The sequence below is a fragment of the Cyprinus carpio genome, chromosome A9 (assembly GCF_018340385.1).
Source record: "Cyprinus carpio isolate SPL01 chromosome A9, ASM1834038v1, whole genome shotgun sequence".
In the NCBI taxonomy this organism is placed as follows: domain Eukaryota; kingdom Metazoa; phylum Chordata; class Actinopteri; order Cypriniformes; family Cyprinidae; genus Cyprinus; species Cyprinus carpio.
The window spans coordinates 4,680,052-4,699,063 of NC_056580.1; the positions used below are offsets into that span (position 1 = coordinate 4,680,052).

Sequence of the window (19,012 nt, forward strand, 5' to 3'; positions counted from 1 at the left end):
TCAGAATGAAAGCATTATGTAATCTGTGAAGGTTGTATTTCTCTTTAAAGGCGCGTCCATGTGGAGAGAGTCAGCACTGTGAATTTCATCTTGCAGCCGACAAGAAAACATTTGTTTATTAATAAATAATTAAAATGTCTCCTTTTTCATAATTATTAGGCTACTTCTGCCTGTGCTTTGTGGCAAACTTAATGCATATTCTTGAGCGTGGAATATATTAAGGCTGGATTATAGTTGTAAATTTAATATAAACTTGCGATTAGTTGAATAATGACAAATGAACGACTAGTAACTAGAAAAATCTTACGTGGGAAGCAGACCTATTAAATACCATCTAGACATCTGTTAAAGTTTTTAAAGAATTTTATACGCGTTTGCATAAATTCTTCCTTCAGAACGGCCTGTAATGGAGAGATGCCTTAACACTGATTTTTCCTCTGAAACACAAAAACGAAAATTGAAATAAAATAAATATTTTATGTTTTGAGAATGATTGGGCTCAACCCTCCCCGCGTGTTTGAGACACGCTGTCGAGCAGAGTATAAGTGGAGCGGAGTGATTCTGACTGAAGAGGAGCAGATTTTTTAAAAGTCGGAGCATCGTGGTTTTCACTCGCTCCAGCACCGCTCCATCACGAGTACAAGTCATGCCAATAGCCCGTAATATAACTGCATATTTAGCAAGAATTCACATGATAAACATATTTAGCTATATCTTGATACACATAATCTCTCCGATCAGAAGACTATAATGACGGCAATAGTCGAGCGGGATGTTACAGGCTAAGTCTCAAGGAATTTGTCTTCCTTTTACTGATTATTTTCGGGTTAAAGCATGATTTAAACAGATACAGCACATTCACACGTAATCGCTGTCGCAATAATGCATTCAAACAAATGTAATCTTACAGTAGGCTACTTCATCTGTATCTGATTTTGAATGAGCAGAAATCTGTAACAAATGCATCGATCTGTAGATAAAATTGACGAAAATGTAAACTGTTATTTTCATCACAAGCAAAACCCTCACAAAAGAAATCATCAATTATACACACATAATGCTGACAATTTTATTAGTTTGGCGTTTGGTAGGACAAAAAGTTTGCACACAATAGCCTAATCCCCTTTGAAACTCTCCTGTAATTTAATTAATTTATTTATTTTAATTTTATTTTTATAAGCTATTATGAACATAACATTTCAACTTTAGCCACGGAGTGAAGGTGGAGCAGTGTTTCTGGTATCAGTGAGTTCGGAGCGTAGTGATTATTAAATGCTCAGAGCGCGGAGGGAAATTGTTGCTGCTCCACTCTGCTCACATAGGCCTACTGTACTGCCGAGTGAGAGAGATGTTTCGCCCAATATGAACAAGGCCGTCCGGTGTAGACACAGTTAGACAGTGTCTGCTATATTTACAAATAATTGATATAAGAAATAAAAATAAATACATAACCTAAACCAGCGACATAACGAGATGAAAATATAGACTAGAAAATTAATTTAGGCCTACACTTGGTCTGTCCTCCGTCCATGACACTGACTCACTGCGGAGTTGCCAGTTTTAATCTGAACAGCTCTTAACGCCGAGTGGATGGTTAGATGCATGATGGGCTAGTATTAAAAAATAATATATTTTTGTATTAAAACTTGTTTTGAACAAATTCTTTGTCATTTGAATATTGATTTTAAGTAGGGAGGCAAAAAAAAAAAAAAAAATCGATTTAAATTGTAAATCGGATTTATTTGTGAAAAAAAATCGGGGATTTTTTTTTAGGCCATAGGCCTATCGCCCAGCCCTAATGCAGCAGTTTTTTTTTTAGTTTTTTTTTTTAATTTAAGTTAAGGCAACTTCCTCTGAAATTAAGTTATAATAACTAATAAACTTCATTGCGCTATACAGTAGTCAACATTTGAAGTGGATCAAACCTTTCTTTAAAGTTGTCATAAAACCTGTTCTGCAAGTTTGAAACCCTCATAAGACACTGTCCATATGAAAGAGCAAGAGATTCACACCTTTATCTCGACCCCCACAAGCTATACAGAACTACCCCAACCCCCTCCAGCTGAACTGAACTCTGTCTGTTTGTTGGCTGTGAGGAACTGTGTGTTGTCATGTTACTGGGTTGAAACATGCCTGCACTCACAGCAGCCTTACTCTTTTTATTCATTATTTTCCCGCAGCCCATATTATTATTTTCACTAGAACAAAATAATAACAAATTATCAATTGATAATTAATCATTATTTTTGCCAAAATCATTGTTATTTGTGAACGTAGGCGTTTGCGGAAGGCTTTAAGACCAAGCGGAATCCTCTGTAAGCTGCTCCCGCTTCATAGCGCGCGGGACTCGCGCAAACTGACCCAACATTTAGCAAGACAGGAAAACATTCAGTCTGCCTGAAGGAAGACGTATTTCATTGTAGGTTAATGCTGTTAAATAGAGAGTAAAAAAAAAAAAAAAAAACCTAGTGTAGGCTATTCTTAAACTTGGAGCTCATTATATTGAAGTACAAATCCAAACACCAGAAGCGACCTACACTCTCAGTGTTCTTTCACTGAAAAGTATGCATTTTATTTATTTATTCACAGGCTATATGGTTGAAATAGTTGAAAACTTTAAGTGCCATTGTTTAAAAAAATGCATCAAATGTTTCATAGACCTTCAGTTGTCATGCTTTAAAATCCCTTGCCATTTGTAATTTCACTGTATTTTCACCTCCTAAATTACTACCCCAATTCTATAATGGTAAAATTTACTCAGACCGATGGCATTTTTTATGACATTATTTATTTTTATTTTTAGAATAGGCTAATTGTTACATAAATGGATGAATCAAAACAAATATAACTTTTTAACTGCAGGCAGATATAAGCCTATATTATTGTACATTACAAATATTTGGATCCCTTTATTTTATTAAAGAATAAATACTTATTTTCTTCAAGAATAAACATTATAAATAAATAATTAAAGAAAGAACCTCTATTAGCCCTTATTTGTAGGTTGTAGGAGATATGCGAGCGATTCATAGATTTAAAAAAGAAAAAAAGTGGGTGCTTGGTTTCAGAAAACGAATACACCTCGTAAAAAATGCTATGATGAAAAAGAAATGCTAACTTATTAATTCATAGAAATAATTTAATTAAATTTTTTTTTTTCGAGATTCAACTTGAATTTCAAAACTATTAAACTGACTTTAAAATCTCAAGGAGTTTAAGTTGAAACGGTAAAATGTCACAGTGCATGTTAAATAGCCTAAATGAACTTGTATCTTGTATAGTATCCGAAGACTTGAGTGCATGTTAGCATAAAACTAACAATATAATTTGATTTTTTTTTTTAAATGAACAATTCCTGTATAAAATGTGACAGCAACCTTTATATCAAACATTGTCCACAGCTGAGCATCGCAGGAGGCAGATCTGAAGTTATATTTGTTTGTTCACGAAGTGAATGTGATGCACAGTCATTTTTAGATGCAATGGAAAAATAAAGCTGGATAAAAACATACACGAAAACCCGCTAAAAAATTAAAATTACATTTGTGAGAGTTGCATTTTATTACATTCAGAAATAATAACGGCAGGCCTAATAATGCTATAGGCTAATGTAACAACAGGATATTTTTAGTTCCCTTCACTTTACAACAAATCCTTTAAATGTAAAAAATTATCAGAACAGAACAAGAATTACAAATATATAATTCTAATGGATAAATATAATTGCAGCAGGCTATATAATAATATAGGCTTATAAACAACAACAAAAATAATAATTACAAATAATTTAAAGTGATACATTATGTTGGGCTTATCTCTCTCATTCGGGACAAATCCAAACATGTTGCCCATTTGAAGCTAAACTCTTATTCATTAGGTCAAATAGGCTTTGGATTTCACACGTGTTTCAGTATCGAAAAAAAAAAAATCATAATTAGCAAAAATATGCCAAAGTGGACCGCTGCTCGCGCCGCATGGCTCGGTGAATGACTGCTGTTTCCAATGAATATGTGCGCGTGAGGCACCAGCGCGATCAAAGTCACAATTCACAATTATTGGTCACACAGAAAAGGCATAATTCAAAAATGCAAAGTGTTAGCAGTTTGAAAAATCAAGAATAATAACAGAGTTAATAAGAATTATTTGTAAATGCTGGATCGTTCTCATTTCGCTCTATAAATGGAAACTGAAGATTATTATTATTATTATTATTATTTTTAAACCAAGAATGAACCGAAATGAAAACATTTTAATCCGTATATATATATAAAATGACTGTTTAAAAACAAGAGCATGCATAAGAGCCTTTGTGTAAAGGTTTTTTTTATTTTTTGATGAGTAGACTGTAGCCTAAGACTATGCTATTTTTTAATGGCTTTTAAGGATGTTATAATGTATATTATAATGTTATTGTTGTTTTACATCTTCCTTTCATTTTACAATTACATTCAGTTCGCAATCCGTCCCTTTGCGCCACCTGGCGGTAGTTTCGCGAATGATTTTAACACGCGACTGATTTGCAGTTAACGCCGCGGCCCTGCGGCGGCGGTACGCGCAGCGGCATTACGCATTTTGGTTGTCTACCATCTGTAGGTGCTACTCTACTTATCCTAAGTTTATATTATTTATGTAATTTGATTAGATTGCAATGTATTGTAATGTGGCCTGAACCGCTGGGAGACCACTGGGAGGGAGGGTTCAGACGGTCAGTTTGTTCTGTTTATTGTGAAAAGGATTTTGGATAATTGTATGTGACCCTATATATGTAAAATAAATAAAAAAATTATCCCAAAAAAAGCTCTCAGTGAGTTTGTTCCTTTCCTCCATCATCTGTAGCTGTTCGCTGGAAGATTGTAAGACTCTCTTTTCCTTTTCTTTGCATTTTTCTGCTGTTCTGCTTTGGAACAGTGTGCCTTACAAAAAGTGTTAAACAGATAATCTATAACTGAAATTATACTGAAAATACAAGACTGACATCTCTGTCGATTTAGATGTTAATTTACACATCCTTCATTTTTAGATATTTTTAATCTGTTCTTCTTCTGATATTTCAGCAGAGCAGATGGAGAGCGAAGCATCTCTCTAGGAGCCACCTCTGTCTTCTGTCTGAACAACACAAGCATTACAGCGTTCCTGAATAAACATGATCAACCAGTGAATGATGAACTACAGAGAGTCAAAGAGCAGCTCAAAACCAGCATGAAGAACAAGTATGAGAGATTATTTGAGGGACTGAAACTCCAGGAGAATGAAAGCCTTCTGAATAGCATCTACACACAGCTCTACATCATAGAGGGAGAGAGAGAAGGAGTGAATGAAGAACATGAGGTTTTACAGATGGAGAAAACAGCCAGAACACAACACTCACAGGACAATCTGATCAACTACAATGACATCTTTAAAGCCTCAGCCGAAGCAGGATGTGAGGAGAAAGAGCAGATCAAGACTGTTCTTACTAAAGGCATCGCTGGAATCGGAAAAACCGTCTCTGTGCAGAAGTTCATTCTGGACTGGGCCGAGGGAAAAGCCAATCAGGATGTAGATTTCATGTTTGTGCTTCCATTTCGAGAGCTGAACTTGATCCGAGATCATCAGTACAGTCTTCACAGACTTCTGCTGGACTTTCATCCTGATCTTCAAGATCTGGACTCAAAGATTTATGAGGAGTGTAAGGTTGTGTTCATCTTTGATGGTCTGGATGAAAGCAGAATCACACTGATGTTTTCAGATGATGAGAAAGTTTGTGATGTGAATGAGACCGAGTCAGTGGCTGTGTTGATGTCAAAGCTCATGAAAGGAGAGCTGCTTCCCTCTGCTCTCATCTGGATCACCTCCAGACCAGCAGCAGCCAATCAGATCCCCTCCAAATACATCCACCGTCTGACAGAAATTCAGGGATTCACTGAGCCTCAGAAGGAGGAATATTTCAGGAAGAGAATCAGTGATGAGCATCAAGCCAGCAGAATCATCTCACACATCAGAAGAGCAATAAGCCTCCACATCATGTGCCACATCCCCGTCTTCTGCTGGATCTCATCCACTGTGCTTCAGAAGCTCCTGGAAGAAGATCTGAGTGCAGAAATCCCTCAAACTCTGACTGAAATGTACATCCACTTCCTGCTGATTCAGATCAACATGAGGAAGCAGAAGTATGAAGAGAGAGATCCAGAGAAACTCCTGCAGTCCAAAAGAGAAGTGATTGTGAAACTTGCTGAAGTGGCTTTCAAACAGCTGATGAAGGGCAATGTGATGTTCTATGAGGAGGACCTGATTGAGAGTGGTATAGACGTCACTGATGCCTCAGTGTATTCTGGGATTTGCACTGAGATCTTTAAGGAGGAATCAGTGATTCATCAGAGGAAAGTCTACAGCTTCATTCATCTGAGCATTCAGGAGTTTCTTGCTGCTTTCTATGTGTTTTACTGCTGCTTAACAAAGAACAAGGAGCCACTGGATGAATTCAGGTCTTACAGATCTGATGACTCTCTGTATAATCTACTAAGATCAGCAGTAGATAAAGCCCTTGAGAGTGAGAATGGACAGCTGGATCTGTTCCTGCGGTTCCTGCTGGGCGTTTCACTGGAATCCAATCAGAGACTCTTACAGGATCTACTGACACACACAGAGAACAGCTCAGAGAGCATCAGGACAACCACACAGTACATTAAAGAGAAGATCAAGGTTAACACTGGTGATGATGATGGGATGAATAAGTTTAAGAAAAAATATACATATCCACTCAAAAAACGAAATCTAGATGGTAATCTCTCAGCTGGTCAGTCCATCAGTCTGTTTCTCTGTCTGCTGGAAGTGAAAGATCAGACTCTGTCCAGAGAGATTCAGGAGTTTGTGAAATCAGACAAACACTCAGAGGAGAAACTCTCAGCTGCTCACTGCTCTACAATCTCCTACATGCTTCAGATGTCAGAGGTGCCGCTGGATGAGCTGGACCTCAAGAAATACAACACATCAGATGAGGGCAGAAGAAGACTGGTAGCAGCCGTGATCAACTGCAGAAAAGCTCTGTGAGTATTTAATCATAAACTAATGTATCATATTTAATAATGAATCTAAAGTGAGTAAGTGAAGTGACGTGTGTTTCTCATACTGAATTTGGAATCGGAATGCCTTGCTCAAGGGTCTCACATCAGTCATGGTATTGAGGGTGGAAGAGAGCACTGGTTATTCACTCCCCCCACCTACAATCCCTGCCGGACCTGAGACTCGAACCTGCGACCTTTGGGTTACAAGTCCGACTCTCAAGTCTGTCCCCTGACTCCGCCCCCTCTGACACGTTTAAAATAAATGTTGCAGCAATTATAAATGTTTTTGCTGTGGTCTAGAATTTGGTTATTATGAAATACCTGCTGACAGTGTCATTTTTAGTTTTTACAGTGAGTAGTGAATCCGCAGAAAATTTACAAAATTATTGTTTTGTTATTTCTTCAATTTCAATTAATCTCTTCTAGATTTTCTGACTGTAATATCTCAGATCAGCATTGTGAAATTGTGTCTTCAACTCTACAATCCTCAAACTGTGTCCTGAGAGAGCTGGATCTGAGTAATAATGCCCTGCAGGACTCTGGTGTAAAATTTGTTTCTGATGGACTGAAGTGTCCAAACTGTAAGCTGCAGATACTGAGGTACTTAAGAACATATAAGAGATAATTTACGGTCAACCAGTCACAATGTTGACGTGTGTCTGAAGATGATCTGACCGTGTGTCTGAAGATGATCTGTGTGTGTCTGTAGATGATCTGACTGTGTGTGTCTGTAGATGATCTGTGTGTGTCTGTAGATGATCTGTCTGTGTGACTGTAGATGATCTCACTGTGTGTGTCTGTAGATGATCTGTGTGTGACTGTAGATGATCTGTTTGTGTCTGTAGATGATCTGTCTGTGTGTGTCTTTAGATATGACTGTGTGTGTCTTGATGATCTGACTGTGTCTGTAGATGATCCGGCTGTGTGTGTCTGTAGATTATCTGACTGTTCATGTGTGTGTTCTGCTCTCTTTCAGTATTGCTGGCTGTAATCTCACTTCTCAGTGTTGTGAGAGTTTGTCATCAGTTCTGCAATCCTCAAACTGTGTCCTGAGAGAGCTGGATCTGAGTAACAATGACCTGAAGGACTCTGGTGTAAAGTTTGTTTCCGATGGACTGAAGAGTCCAAACTGTCAGCTGCAGATACTGAGGTATTTTAAAACATGTAAGAGATAATTTACAGTCAAGTGGTCACAATGTTGATGTGTGTCCGTAGATGATCTGACTGTGTGTGTCTGTAGATTATCTGTCTGTGTGACAGTAGATGATCTGTTTGTAGATTATCTGTCTGTGTGTGTCCATAGATGACCTGTCTGTGTGTGTCTTTAGATGATCTGACTGTGTACCTGTAGATGATCTGACTGTGTGTCTGTAGATGATCTGTCTGTATGTGTCTGTAGATGATCTGACTGTGTGTGTCTGTAGATGATCTGACTGTGTGCCTGTAGATGATCTGACAGTGTGCCTGTAGATGATCTGACAGTGTGCCTGTAGATGATCTGACTGTGTGTCTGTAGATGATCTGTCTGTGTGTGTCTGTAGATGATCTGACTGTGTGCCTGTAGATGATCTGTCTGTGTGACTGTAGATGATCTGTCTGTGTGTGTGTTTGTAGATGATCTGTCTGTGTGTGTTTGTAGATGATCTGACTGTGTGACTGTAGATGATCTGTCTGTGTGACTGTAGATGATCTGTCTGTGTGTGTCTGTAGATGATCTGACTGTGTGCCTGTAGATGATCTGTCTGTGTGACTGTAGATGATCTGTCTGTGTGTGTTTGTAGATGATCTGTCTGTGTGTGTTTGTAGATGATCTGACTGTGTGACTGTAGATGATCTGTCTGTGTGACTGTAGATGATCTGTCTGTGTGTGTCTGTAGATGATCTGACTGTGTGTCTGTAGATTATCTGTCTGTGTGACTGTAGATGATCTGACTGTGTGCCTGTAGATGATCTGACTGTGTGTCTATAGATTATCTGACTGTGTGTCTGTAGATGATCTGCCTCTGTGTCTGTAGATGATCTGTCTGTGTGTCTGTAGATGATCTGACTGTGTGTCTGTAGATGATCTGTCTGTGTGTGTTTGTAGATGATCTGTCTGTGTGTGTCTGTAGATGATCTGTCTGTGTGACTGTAGATGATCTGTCTGTGTGTGTCTGTAGATGATCTGACTGTGTGCCTGTAGATGATCTGTCTGTGTGACTGTAGATGATCTGACTGTGTCTGTAGATTATCTCACTGTGTGTGCCTGTAGATGATCTGACTGTGTGTGTCTGTAGGTGATCTGTCTGTGTTACTGTAGATGATCTGACTGTGTGCCTGTAGATGATCTGACTGTGTGTCTGTAGATGATCTGTCTGTGTGACTGTATATGATCTGTCTGTGTGACTGTAGATGATCTGACTGTGTGCCTGTAGATGATCTGACTGTGTGTCTGTAGATGATCTGTCTGTGTGACTGTAGATGATCTGTCTGTGTGACTGTGGATGATCTGACTGTGTGTCTGTAGATGATCTGTCTGTGTGACTGTAGATGATCTGTCTGTGTGACTGTAGATTATCTGACTGTGTGTCTGTAGATGATCTGTCTGTGTGACTGTAGATGATCTGTCTGTGTGTCTGTAGATGATCTGTCTGTGTGTCTGTAGATGATCTGTCTGTGTGTCTGTAGATGATCTGACAGTGTGCCTGTAGATGATCTGACAGTGTGCCTGTAGATGATCTGACAGTGTGCCTGTAGATGATCTGACTGTCTCTGTAGATTATCTCACTGTGTGTCTGTAGATGATCTGACTGTGTGCCTTTAGATGATCTGTCTGTGTGTCTGTAGATGATCTGACTGTGTGCCTGTAGATGATCTGACTGTGTGTCTGTAGATGATCTGTCTGTAGCAACAATCACTTTCTGGGGAATAATTAACTCAAATGAAGTGAATATTCATGAGTCTATGAATATGATGTGCTTATTGCTTACAAATATTAAATTACCCAAAGAGGGAATATTTAATCATTTAAAGGTAATCTTTACTAGAATTAATGTAAGTTATCTAGACAATCTGTTCGTCCCGCGAACTGGATGCTAGACTCCCTTATCAAATATCAATAAAAATACCCTTCTTACAAACTCCAAGAAATATTAATCTTCTGATCAGGAAGAACAATATTTTCTGTGTATGTAGTATTTAGATTACTGAATAGTAATTACTAGAAAACAAAGCTTGTAGCTTAGATCACACGATTCAGGGACTTCGATCTTGATGAGCAATAAAACGGTTCAATTCAAGCAAATTATTGTATTTAATAAAAGCGGACTAAAGAGTACATAACTACAATTCACACAGAGTAAATATGAGTATATAGCAAACAAACAATACAGCTTAAACAAGATAATCAAACGAAAATAGTAAAAAGAGATAGAGAGGAAGAGAGAAAGAGAGAGAGAGAGAGAGAGAGAGAGAGAGAGAGAGAGAGAGAGAGAGAGAGAGAGGGAAGGCAGATCTCAGAGTGACAATTTTCAAACAGTTAACTTTGCGAAAGACTCCAAGTCATTGGATAATTTCACAAAAGTGGAATAGCCTAGACAACCTTAAACAGCAATTTTTAAGTTGCGATATAAGAAAGTACTTGCTTTGATCTGGCTCTTGTGTGTAGCTGAGCTCAAATTGTCCGTTGTTGTAGCTTCTGCGTTGTCCGCTCCGGAGCTGATGGTGCGTGAGTTCGTGGTTAACGCGAATGTAAACTTTGCCAAAAGATGATTAGACTTAAGTTCGTTTGACTCGTGAGGACAATTGAACGAAGTCAAATATCAGAAGACAATAAAGAAAAACTAAGATAAAACGAAAAAGTAAAGAAGAACAAACGGAGGGACTTCTTGAGAAGTCCGATCGCGAACTGGGAAACCCCCCTCTCTCTCTGGCGGAATGCCACGAGCAAGGGTTTTCTTTTGTTTTTATTGAAAGGTGGTTCACACCTATGTCACCTTATGAACCAATGAGGTGTGAGAAACTGAGGCGGGAAAAATCTTCTTTGTCTGCTGATTTCCGCCCACTGGTCTAATTCATGGCGATGACAAAATTACACATTTTTCCTCAGAAAGATTGTACTTCTGAAACAATGCATCTTTTTGTAATTTGCCGTTGAGATTCGTCACAGTCGCGTTTCTACGATCATACAGACACTATAAACTATAACTTTGCGAGTCAGGGATACAGAGATACAGAGTTGTTCCTAACTACAGGCATATAAAGTTTGATTAAACACACAGTAAACATTATATCTATTCCACTATATCACGTGAAGACATCTAAGCACATAAAGAGATACATTTAATACATTTAGAGGTAGTTTATCAAAAGTGTTCATGTGTGAGCCAGAAATGCTCGTGTGGGTGTGTGTGTGTGTGTGTGTGTGTCTGGAATGTCGTCGTGCTGTGACCAAAAGGGCGGGTGTTTCTTTCCTTTGATGCTCACGAGAGTGTCTCTGGATCATCTCGAAGGTGTAATAAATGTCACGAGGGCTGGGATGTTATCGACATCGCGGCGCCCGAGGGGGGGTTTTATGTTGGAGGATGTCGTAAAAACAAAAGTCCTTATCTTTTGTTTTTTCGTTTTTTTTTAAGTTCTTCTCTCTGAGTGCAGGACGTGTTAGAGACTCAGGATTCATTAATATGAAACAGATGGTTGAATACCATCCGCTCATTAGTGTTACATTCCCCCTTTGTGGTCGGATGATGCCCTGTGGTCATTATCGGACCACACCCATCACAATGGTCGGATGGCAGGTGAATCATGACGGTCGGAGAGCAGGTGTTTGTTAGGGCTGACGACCCAGCTCGATGAGGTCCGTATCAGTTTCTGGTGTGGTACCTTCCTTCCGTGGTTTCCATCGGAGACCTCCAGTCAGGGTTGTCCTGAGTTTGGCTGCAGAGGTTCGCATCTCGTTGAGTTTCCTGTATAGGATGAAGGCCACACCAAGGGTCAGGGTGTGGCCGATGACCATGGAGATGCACAGTGCTGTGTCAGCTGCAGTCCAGGCTTGGACAACAGGTGAGGTGTTCAGGATGGTTGATCGAGACAAGGCTTGGAGGGCTGCGTCGACGGGAGCAATGTCAATGAGCTGAGGCCCCCCTTTTTCAATCCATAGTTCTAACTCTGGACCTAGGGTGAAGTTGTAGTTCTTGAAGAAGGATGGGACAGTCTTTCCGCTTCGATGGTGGCGGTTGAGTTTAGCTTGCATTGGCCCCTCCCTGTCTTTCTCTGCTAGTGGCCACATGTCTCTTAATCTGGTTACGGTGGACCCATTTGAGAACTGGTTCTCTCGATCTCCGGTTTAGCTGGATTTGGTACGCAACTGGGGAGAGTTTGTTCATAATCTCATGGGGTCCCGTCCAGTGTGGTAGGAATTTCTTTGACAGCCGCTGGGGGCCCATCTGAGTTGGCGGGGTGAAGCTGTAATACAAGACCCTGTGGCCCACATTTAGTTCTTGGTGTGATGCTTTCCGGTCGTAATATGCTTTCTGACCTTCAGCGCTTTTTTGCAGGTGTTGCTGGGCAAAAGCAAAAGTTGTTTTCAAGTGTCTATGGAGCTCGTCAAGATACTGGAATGTGGTGTAAGCAGTGACAAGGTTGGAGTCTCCTGGTTGATACAGCAAGTGTAGTGGCAGGGTCATCTGCCGCCCAGTCATGAGTTCAAAAGGGGACACCCGTGTTGATTCCTGCGGGGTGGCTCTGATGGCCATCAGCACAAGGGGTAGTTTCACATCCCAGTCTTTCTGGTTAGCAGACACATACTTTTTAAGCATGGCGACCACTGCTCGGTTCGATCTCTCTACCTGGCCGGACGCGATTGGATGGTGGCTGATGTGAAGTTTAGCTTGTACCCCTAGGCATTTCCAGATCTGTTGCATGATCTCGGCCGTGAAGTGGGTACCTCTGTCTGAGTTGACTCTCAGTGGCAATCCGAACCGGGAGAAGATATGGTTCATCAGGAGGTATGCCGTGGTTTGGGCAGTGTCATTGGGTGCTGGCAGACACTCTACCCACTTGGTAAACTGGCACACCACAGTGAGAAAGTACTTGTTGCCTCTTGTTGACCTGGGCACCCTCCCCACCCAAAGAATTTGAAGGTCTGACCACGGGAACGTGATCCCTCTGCGTTGCAATGGGGCTCTGTGGTTTGGGTTTGCTGGTGTGAACTGGCAGCACACAAGACATTCTCTGACGTACTCTGCCACATCTTGCTGCATGCCGGGCCAAAATGCCACCTGTGTCAGTGTGTCATACGTGGCTCTGGTACCGTGGTGTCCAGCACATGGTGTGTCGTGGGCGTACATTAGTAGTATCCCCCTTTGGCATCGTGGCACCACGAGCCGTGGCGCTGTGTTGTCATCAGGTGCAAACCACAGAATGTCGCCCTGTACGCGCAGCATGTGTCTGGTGTTATATAGGTGTCGGAGGCACGAGTCATCAGTGAGCTCAGCCTGCGTGATAGGGTGGTTGGAGGGGTCAGAGAGGTGGTTAAGAATTGTCTTTATGGCAGTGTCAGAAGCTTGCATATCTGCAATGTCGTTGTTGGAAATCTGTGGAGTTAGCGATAGCGGCTGTGAGGCGGGGCACTGCCACAGGTGAAGGTCGTTTGCTGCGGGTTAACACTGCAACATTGGGGCTGGGTGTGGGTTCTGGAAGTGACCACACCTCCCCATGTAGTGCGCCTGTTTTGGCGAGGGCGTCAGTTTGATCATTTAGGTCTTTGTCCAGACCTGGTAACTTCGAGTGTCCTTTTACCTTCTTCCAGTACACAGTTATATTGTGTGTTTTTGTGATGTTATCACATTCCTGGAACAGGTGTTGGTGTTTGACTGGCTTGTTGTTTGCCGTTTTGAAACCATTCTGTTTCCAACCTGGAAGGCGGCACACAAAACTGAGTCTGGCATAGTTAGAGTCTGTACAGATGAGGATTTCTCTGATGTCATGGGCTGATGCGATCTGCAGAGTTATGAGAATGGCTGCTATTTCTGCATACTGTGAAGACTGGGGACCTAATTTGAAGTGTTGTGAGGGGCACGGCTGGTCGTTGACCCACAGCACTCCTGCACCTGCCTTAAGGATGCCATCGTGGTTGTAGGAGCATCCATCGACATAGGCTGTGAGCATGCCTTGACACGCATTCTCTTCAAAGTACCTGTGACAGGTTGGTTGTTGTTGTTGGGGTTCTTGCACGCCCATTGTTTCTGGAGGTATGTTATCAGAGCAGTTTTGGCATGCAGCCAGGCCATTGCCCAGTGCAGACTTGTGATTCTGTGCATACCGGGCCTCAACATTGCGTCCTTGGAGAGCCATTAACCATGTGGCTATGCGTGAATTGGTGACCACGCCATCTCAGATTCGTTGGCTGTTGAGGAACATTACTGGCTGGTGGCAAGTCTCTATGATAACTTTTTGTGCTCCAATGTAATTGGAGAATCGCTGAATGGCCCATACAGTGCAGAGCAGAGCTTTTTCACAGTCTGAGAACTTACACTCTGGTGGAAGCAGTGCCTTGCTGGCATAGGCAACTACTTTCTTGTCTTGGACATGCCGTTGGTACAGGCCAGCACTTAGACATTGGTCGGAAAACCCAGCTTCCATGTAGAATTCCTTTTGTGGATCGGGGTAAGCAAGACATGGAGCTGTGCATAAATGTCTTTTTAGTTCTTTCATGGCGTGTTCTTGAGCCTTCGACCAGACGAAAGGGCAGTCCTTTTTTAGCAGAGCTGTCAGAGGTCTGGCAATGTCTGAGTAGTTTTCGATGAACTGTCGAGAGTAATTGCATACCCCTAGAAAACTCCGCAGCTCAGAGACATTAGTGGGAGGCTTGATGTTTTTTGAATAGCATGAATACGGTTCGACTGTGGTTCAATGCCTTGGGATCCGATGAGCAGGCCCACGTAGTTAACCTTAGTTCGGCACCACTGTCCTTTGTGGAGGGCGATCTTGGCTCCGGCGGTGGATAATTGGTTCAGAACATAGTCTATTTCTTTCAGGTGGTCGGCCACCGTTGTACTTTTCATGAGAACATCATCTACAAAGATCAGGTTACCTCTCATTCTAGCATCTGGGCAGGCCTTGTTCAGAAAGATGTTGAATTCAGCTGGTGAGTTGGCGTAGCCAAACGGACACCTGTTAAAGGTGAACTGTCAGTTGCCAAATGTAAACGCCAGCTTGTGTTGGTCTTCCGGGTGCACCGGAATGGTCCAGAATCCAGAGGCCACATCAAGTGTAGAGAAGATTGTGGCTCCTCTGATTCGGGGTATTTCTTGTTCTAGCTGGGTCATGGGCCATCGTGACAGCGGCACCTGTTGATTCAGTTTCCTGTATTCAATGGTGGGTCGCCATTTGCCGTTAGGTTTGAGGACGGGCCAGATGGGGGCTGAGTAGGTGCTGTTGCATGGACGGATGACACCTTTCTCAAGCATAGATTCGATGATCTCCTGCACTGGTTCATGTGAGGCGATGGGAATCTTGTACTGTTTGACAAAAGTGGGAGGAGCATCAGGGTGCGTAGGGATGCGTACCGTGTGGAGGCTGGTGAGACCACAGTCTAAAGAGTCTTTGGCAAAGGATTCTTTGAACTTATACAGAACTTGTCTGAGTCCTTGACGATCCGTATCGCTCTCAAGTGCATTAGCATCTTGTAGAATTTGCTGCACTTGAGATTCAAAACCTGGGTAAGGCTCCTCCGTCGGTGTGTCATCAGTCAGTTTGGTATTGAGAGGTGTAGTAGGTTCAACAGTCTCACCGACGCTCTGGTGGGAGACTGTGTATACTGCAAGGTGTTGGTCCTCAGTCAGCTCCGTTCTGCACACCTGGTCTTTGGTCACTGACATGACAGATGTGATGGCGATGAATTTGAAGGGTGCAGTGAACAATGTGTTGTCTATACTGCCTTCGGGTATCAGTGCAGGTGGAATGGGCCCAATGACAGGTAGTAAAAGTTCAAAGTCATGAAAGTCATGGCTCACTAGCCATCCCAGCCGGTAGGCCTTGGGAATGTTGATGTCAGTTGCCGTGCAGTTGTTGAAAAGGATGTAGACAACACGAGATGACACTTCAGTGAGGGGTGTGGCTTCCAGTGTGAGTCCGAGTTCCATACATTCAGGTGAAGGTTGGAAGAAACCCAGCCTGTGGTTTAAGGTTTGACCACATCGCATGTTGAGCCGAATAGCGACCCCTTTGGTGTAAGCTGGTACCACCGTTTCCTGTTCGTTGACTAAGGTGCAGACCTCTGGGATGGTCTGTCCTGACATGAGGTTGTCATGGTTGATGGAAACGCGTGGCTGCAAAGTCAATGGGGCCCATACAACTTCATTAAAGATGTCCACATGAGCTTTGAGGCGAATCAAGATGTCCTGCTCCAATGTAAACATCGTGGGGCAGGTCCGGAACGACCAGGAAATAATGAGTCAGGCACCGGTAATTCCATTTCACATACAAAGCGCAGATCCCTCTGGCAGACACCATAGAGGATGGGTGTGGGTTCAAGGGGAAACGGGTGCGCTTGCTGGCATACGGAAGGTCCGGTGTCTTCTCAATGATTGCGTTGTAAAGGGAGAGACTAATGGCTGAGTTGTCTGCCCATATGGCCAGAATAATGTCCGTTGTGGTTACATCATGCAGCTGCAGTTCGGTCTTGACCTTGGGGCTGTAGGTATCAGAGTCTTTGGTGGCCTTGAAGGTGCAGAGGAGCGAACTTGAGCCTTGGCTTGTAGTTGAGGCTGCGTACCCATGGCTGACTGCTGGGGTTCCCTTGACCTCTGTGACCTGACAGTCTGGCTCTGTGGGAGTTCCCGTGACCTCGGTGACTTGACAGTCTGGCTCTGTGGGAGTTCCCATGACCTCGGTGACCTGAAAGTCTGGCGCCGGCGACCTGTGTGGCTGGAGGGGAAGAGGATCTCGCACTTGAGCCCAGACTTTCAGCTGTTTGAAGTCTAGTAAAAGCTCAAAGCGATCTAGCAGGTCTTTGCCGATGAGAAATGAATAAGTGTTCATTGGTGAGACATAAATAGGATGTACTAGACTCATAGGACCGATAGTCAGGTGGATGGGAGCTACGTTTCTAAGCTGGATGTCATTTTGGCTGTATGACTGTACATTCAGCTCACAAGTGTGGAAATTAAGAGTTCGATTCTGTCCTTGAGCTTCAAATTTGAGCTGATCAAATAGTTCAGCCGAAATCAACGTGAGGTCTGAGCCTGTGTCCACAAGGGCTTCGAGTCTCATTTCCTTTTCTAAGGTGATAGTTAGGTAGAGTTTCCGAGCCACTCCCTTCTCGATCAGGTTCCCCAGGAGTTTTGGTGTTGGGGCTTGTGTGTCAATCGATAAGCAGTCAGGGTATGTCTTGTGTGTTTCGTTGTGGGTACAGATAACCAAAACAGCACTTTCTGGTACCTCAGTGTGAGGGATGATGCTTTCTTGGTCAGGAGGTGCAGACGTCACCTGGACTGAGTGGGTGCTGCTGTCATTTGATGATGCAACAGCTAGTTCAATAGTTTGTGGTTGCAAAACAGTGTTCTGGGTGCTTGGTTCAGTTGCTGAGACGTCGGGAAGGGTGTTGGTTTCAGGCATAAGGTTTAGTCATGCGGTGTCTGGTTTATCCTTCTTGTCTTCCTTGTGAGGTTTCTTTTTAAGGAACTCTCTCAGTACATTCAGAAGTTCTGCAGCTTCGGATGTGGCTGCACTTTCCTTGTTAGATGTGGGTTCAGCCTTGAACTTCCAAGCATCACGTTGAGAGTGTTCCCCCCCCCGGCTCCCTGGGCTTGGTGTTCTGGAGGCTGTAGGTCGGCTATTTCTGAGTCGCCGGCTGGCTTCCCAGGTGCCCTCCCCCTTTTGGTTGTGGGAGGGGCGAGGCCGGTCCCAGGATCCTCCAGAGCGGTCGTTCTGTTGCCTCGGACGGGCACCACCACGACCACGCTGCCCTCTCTGCTGGCTTGGAACGGTCTTGACTCTCGGTTGTTGGGTCTATAACTGTGGTGCGGTTGGGCGCCCTCTAGGGTCAACTCTGAATAGGACTCAGAGACAGGGCAAATAGTTGGGTGTTTTACAGTCTTTTCTGACACAGTCTTTTGTTTGGTGTAAGCCTTATGGGCTAAGTCGCGTAACTGTTGCGTTGACATGCTACGCGGGCACGCTAATACTCCCAAATGGTGGCTTACAGTAGGATGGAGGTTTCGAAGGAACAAAGTTCGGAAGTTAATGTCTTCCTCCATGCCTGGTTCATTTCGTGCTCCGAAGTAGGCACGTCGCAGTCGGTTATAGAAATTTGGTGGGGTTTCAAGTCGACCTTGCTTGAGGTCCATTGCAGTTACTAACCCTTGGTCTGATTCTGGATCAGAGAATTCACGCACCAAAGCTTTTCGCAGTTGCTGGTAGTCTGTTTTGACAGTCTCTGGTTGACGGTCTAAGAAACTGCGTACCTCACGACTGGACGTAATTCTGAGCAGGTACAGTTTGTCCCAAGTGGTTACGTTGGCGACAGTTTGTAAGTGAAAGTCTATGTCCTGTAAGTAAGCATGAATGTCATGGCCTCCTGCAGGATCTGGGTTGAACGTAGGGATGTTTCTAGCCAGCTTGTCCAGTTCTTTGGGAGCCATGTGTCTGTGGCTGGTGACCAGGACTTTCTGGAAGGGTTTTCCCTCCCCCGCTGCTGACAGGGGTTCGTGCAGGCTGGTTGGTGACATTTTGAAAAGCAGGCTTTCACTCCCTTTTTCAGCTCTAAGTTCTTGGCTGAAAGGCTTGGGTCCCCTGGCCAGGGGAAACTCTGTGGAGTGTGTTTCCTCTTTTTGTTCACTTTGCAGTCTATAAGAATGTTTCAGTTCCCTGTGAACGATGTCAAGTTCATCTTTTAGAAAGTTTTTATGCTGTGTAAGATCATGGATTTCAGCTCGGGCCATGTTCAGGTGATTTTCATAGGCTTTAGCTTTAGCATCTCTTTCTTTCAG

At 43.0% G+C, this 19,012-nt stretch overlaps 1 protein-coding gene across 1 annotated transcript in view; it reads left to right on the forward strand.

Moving 5' to 3' along the window:
* The first annotated feature begins 5,057 nt into the window (after window positions 1-5,057).
* LOC122134548 (NACHT, LRR and PYD domains-containing protein 3-like) overlaps window positions 5,058-19,012 on the forward strand; it is a 63,718-nt gene continuing 49,763 nt past the window's right edge. Inside the window, exons 1-2 of the mRNA XM_042763247.1 lie at window positions 5,058-6,681; window positions 6,721-7,025. Of these exons, the coding sequence (XP_042619181.1) occupies window positions 5,200-6,681; window positions 6,721-7,025 (1,787 nt within the window). The 5' untranslated portion in view covers window positions 5,058-5,199. The remainder of the gene's footprint in view (window positions 6,682-6,720; window positions 7,026-19,012) is intronic.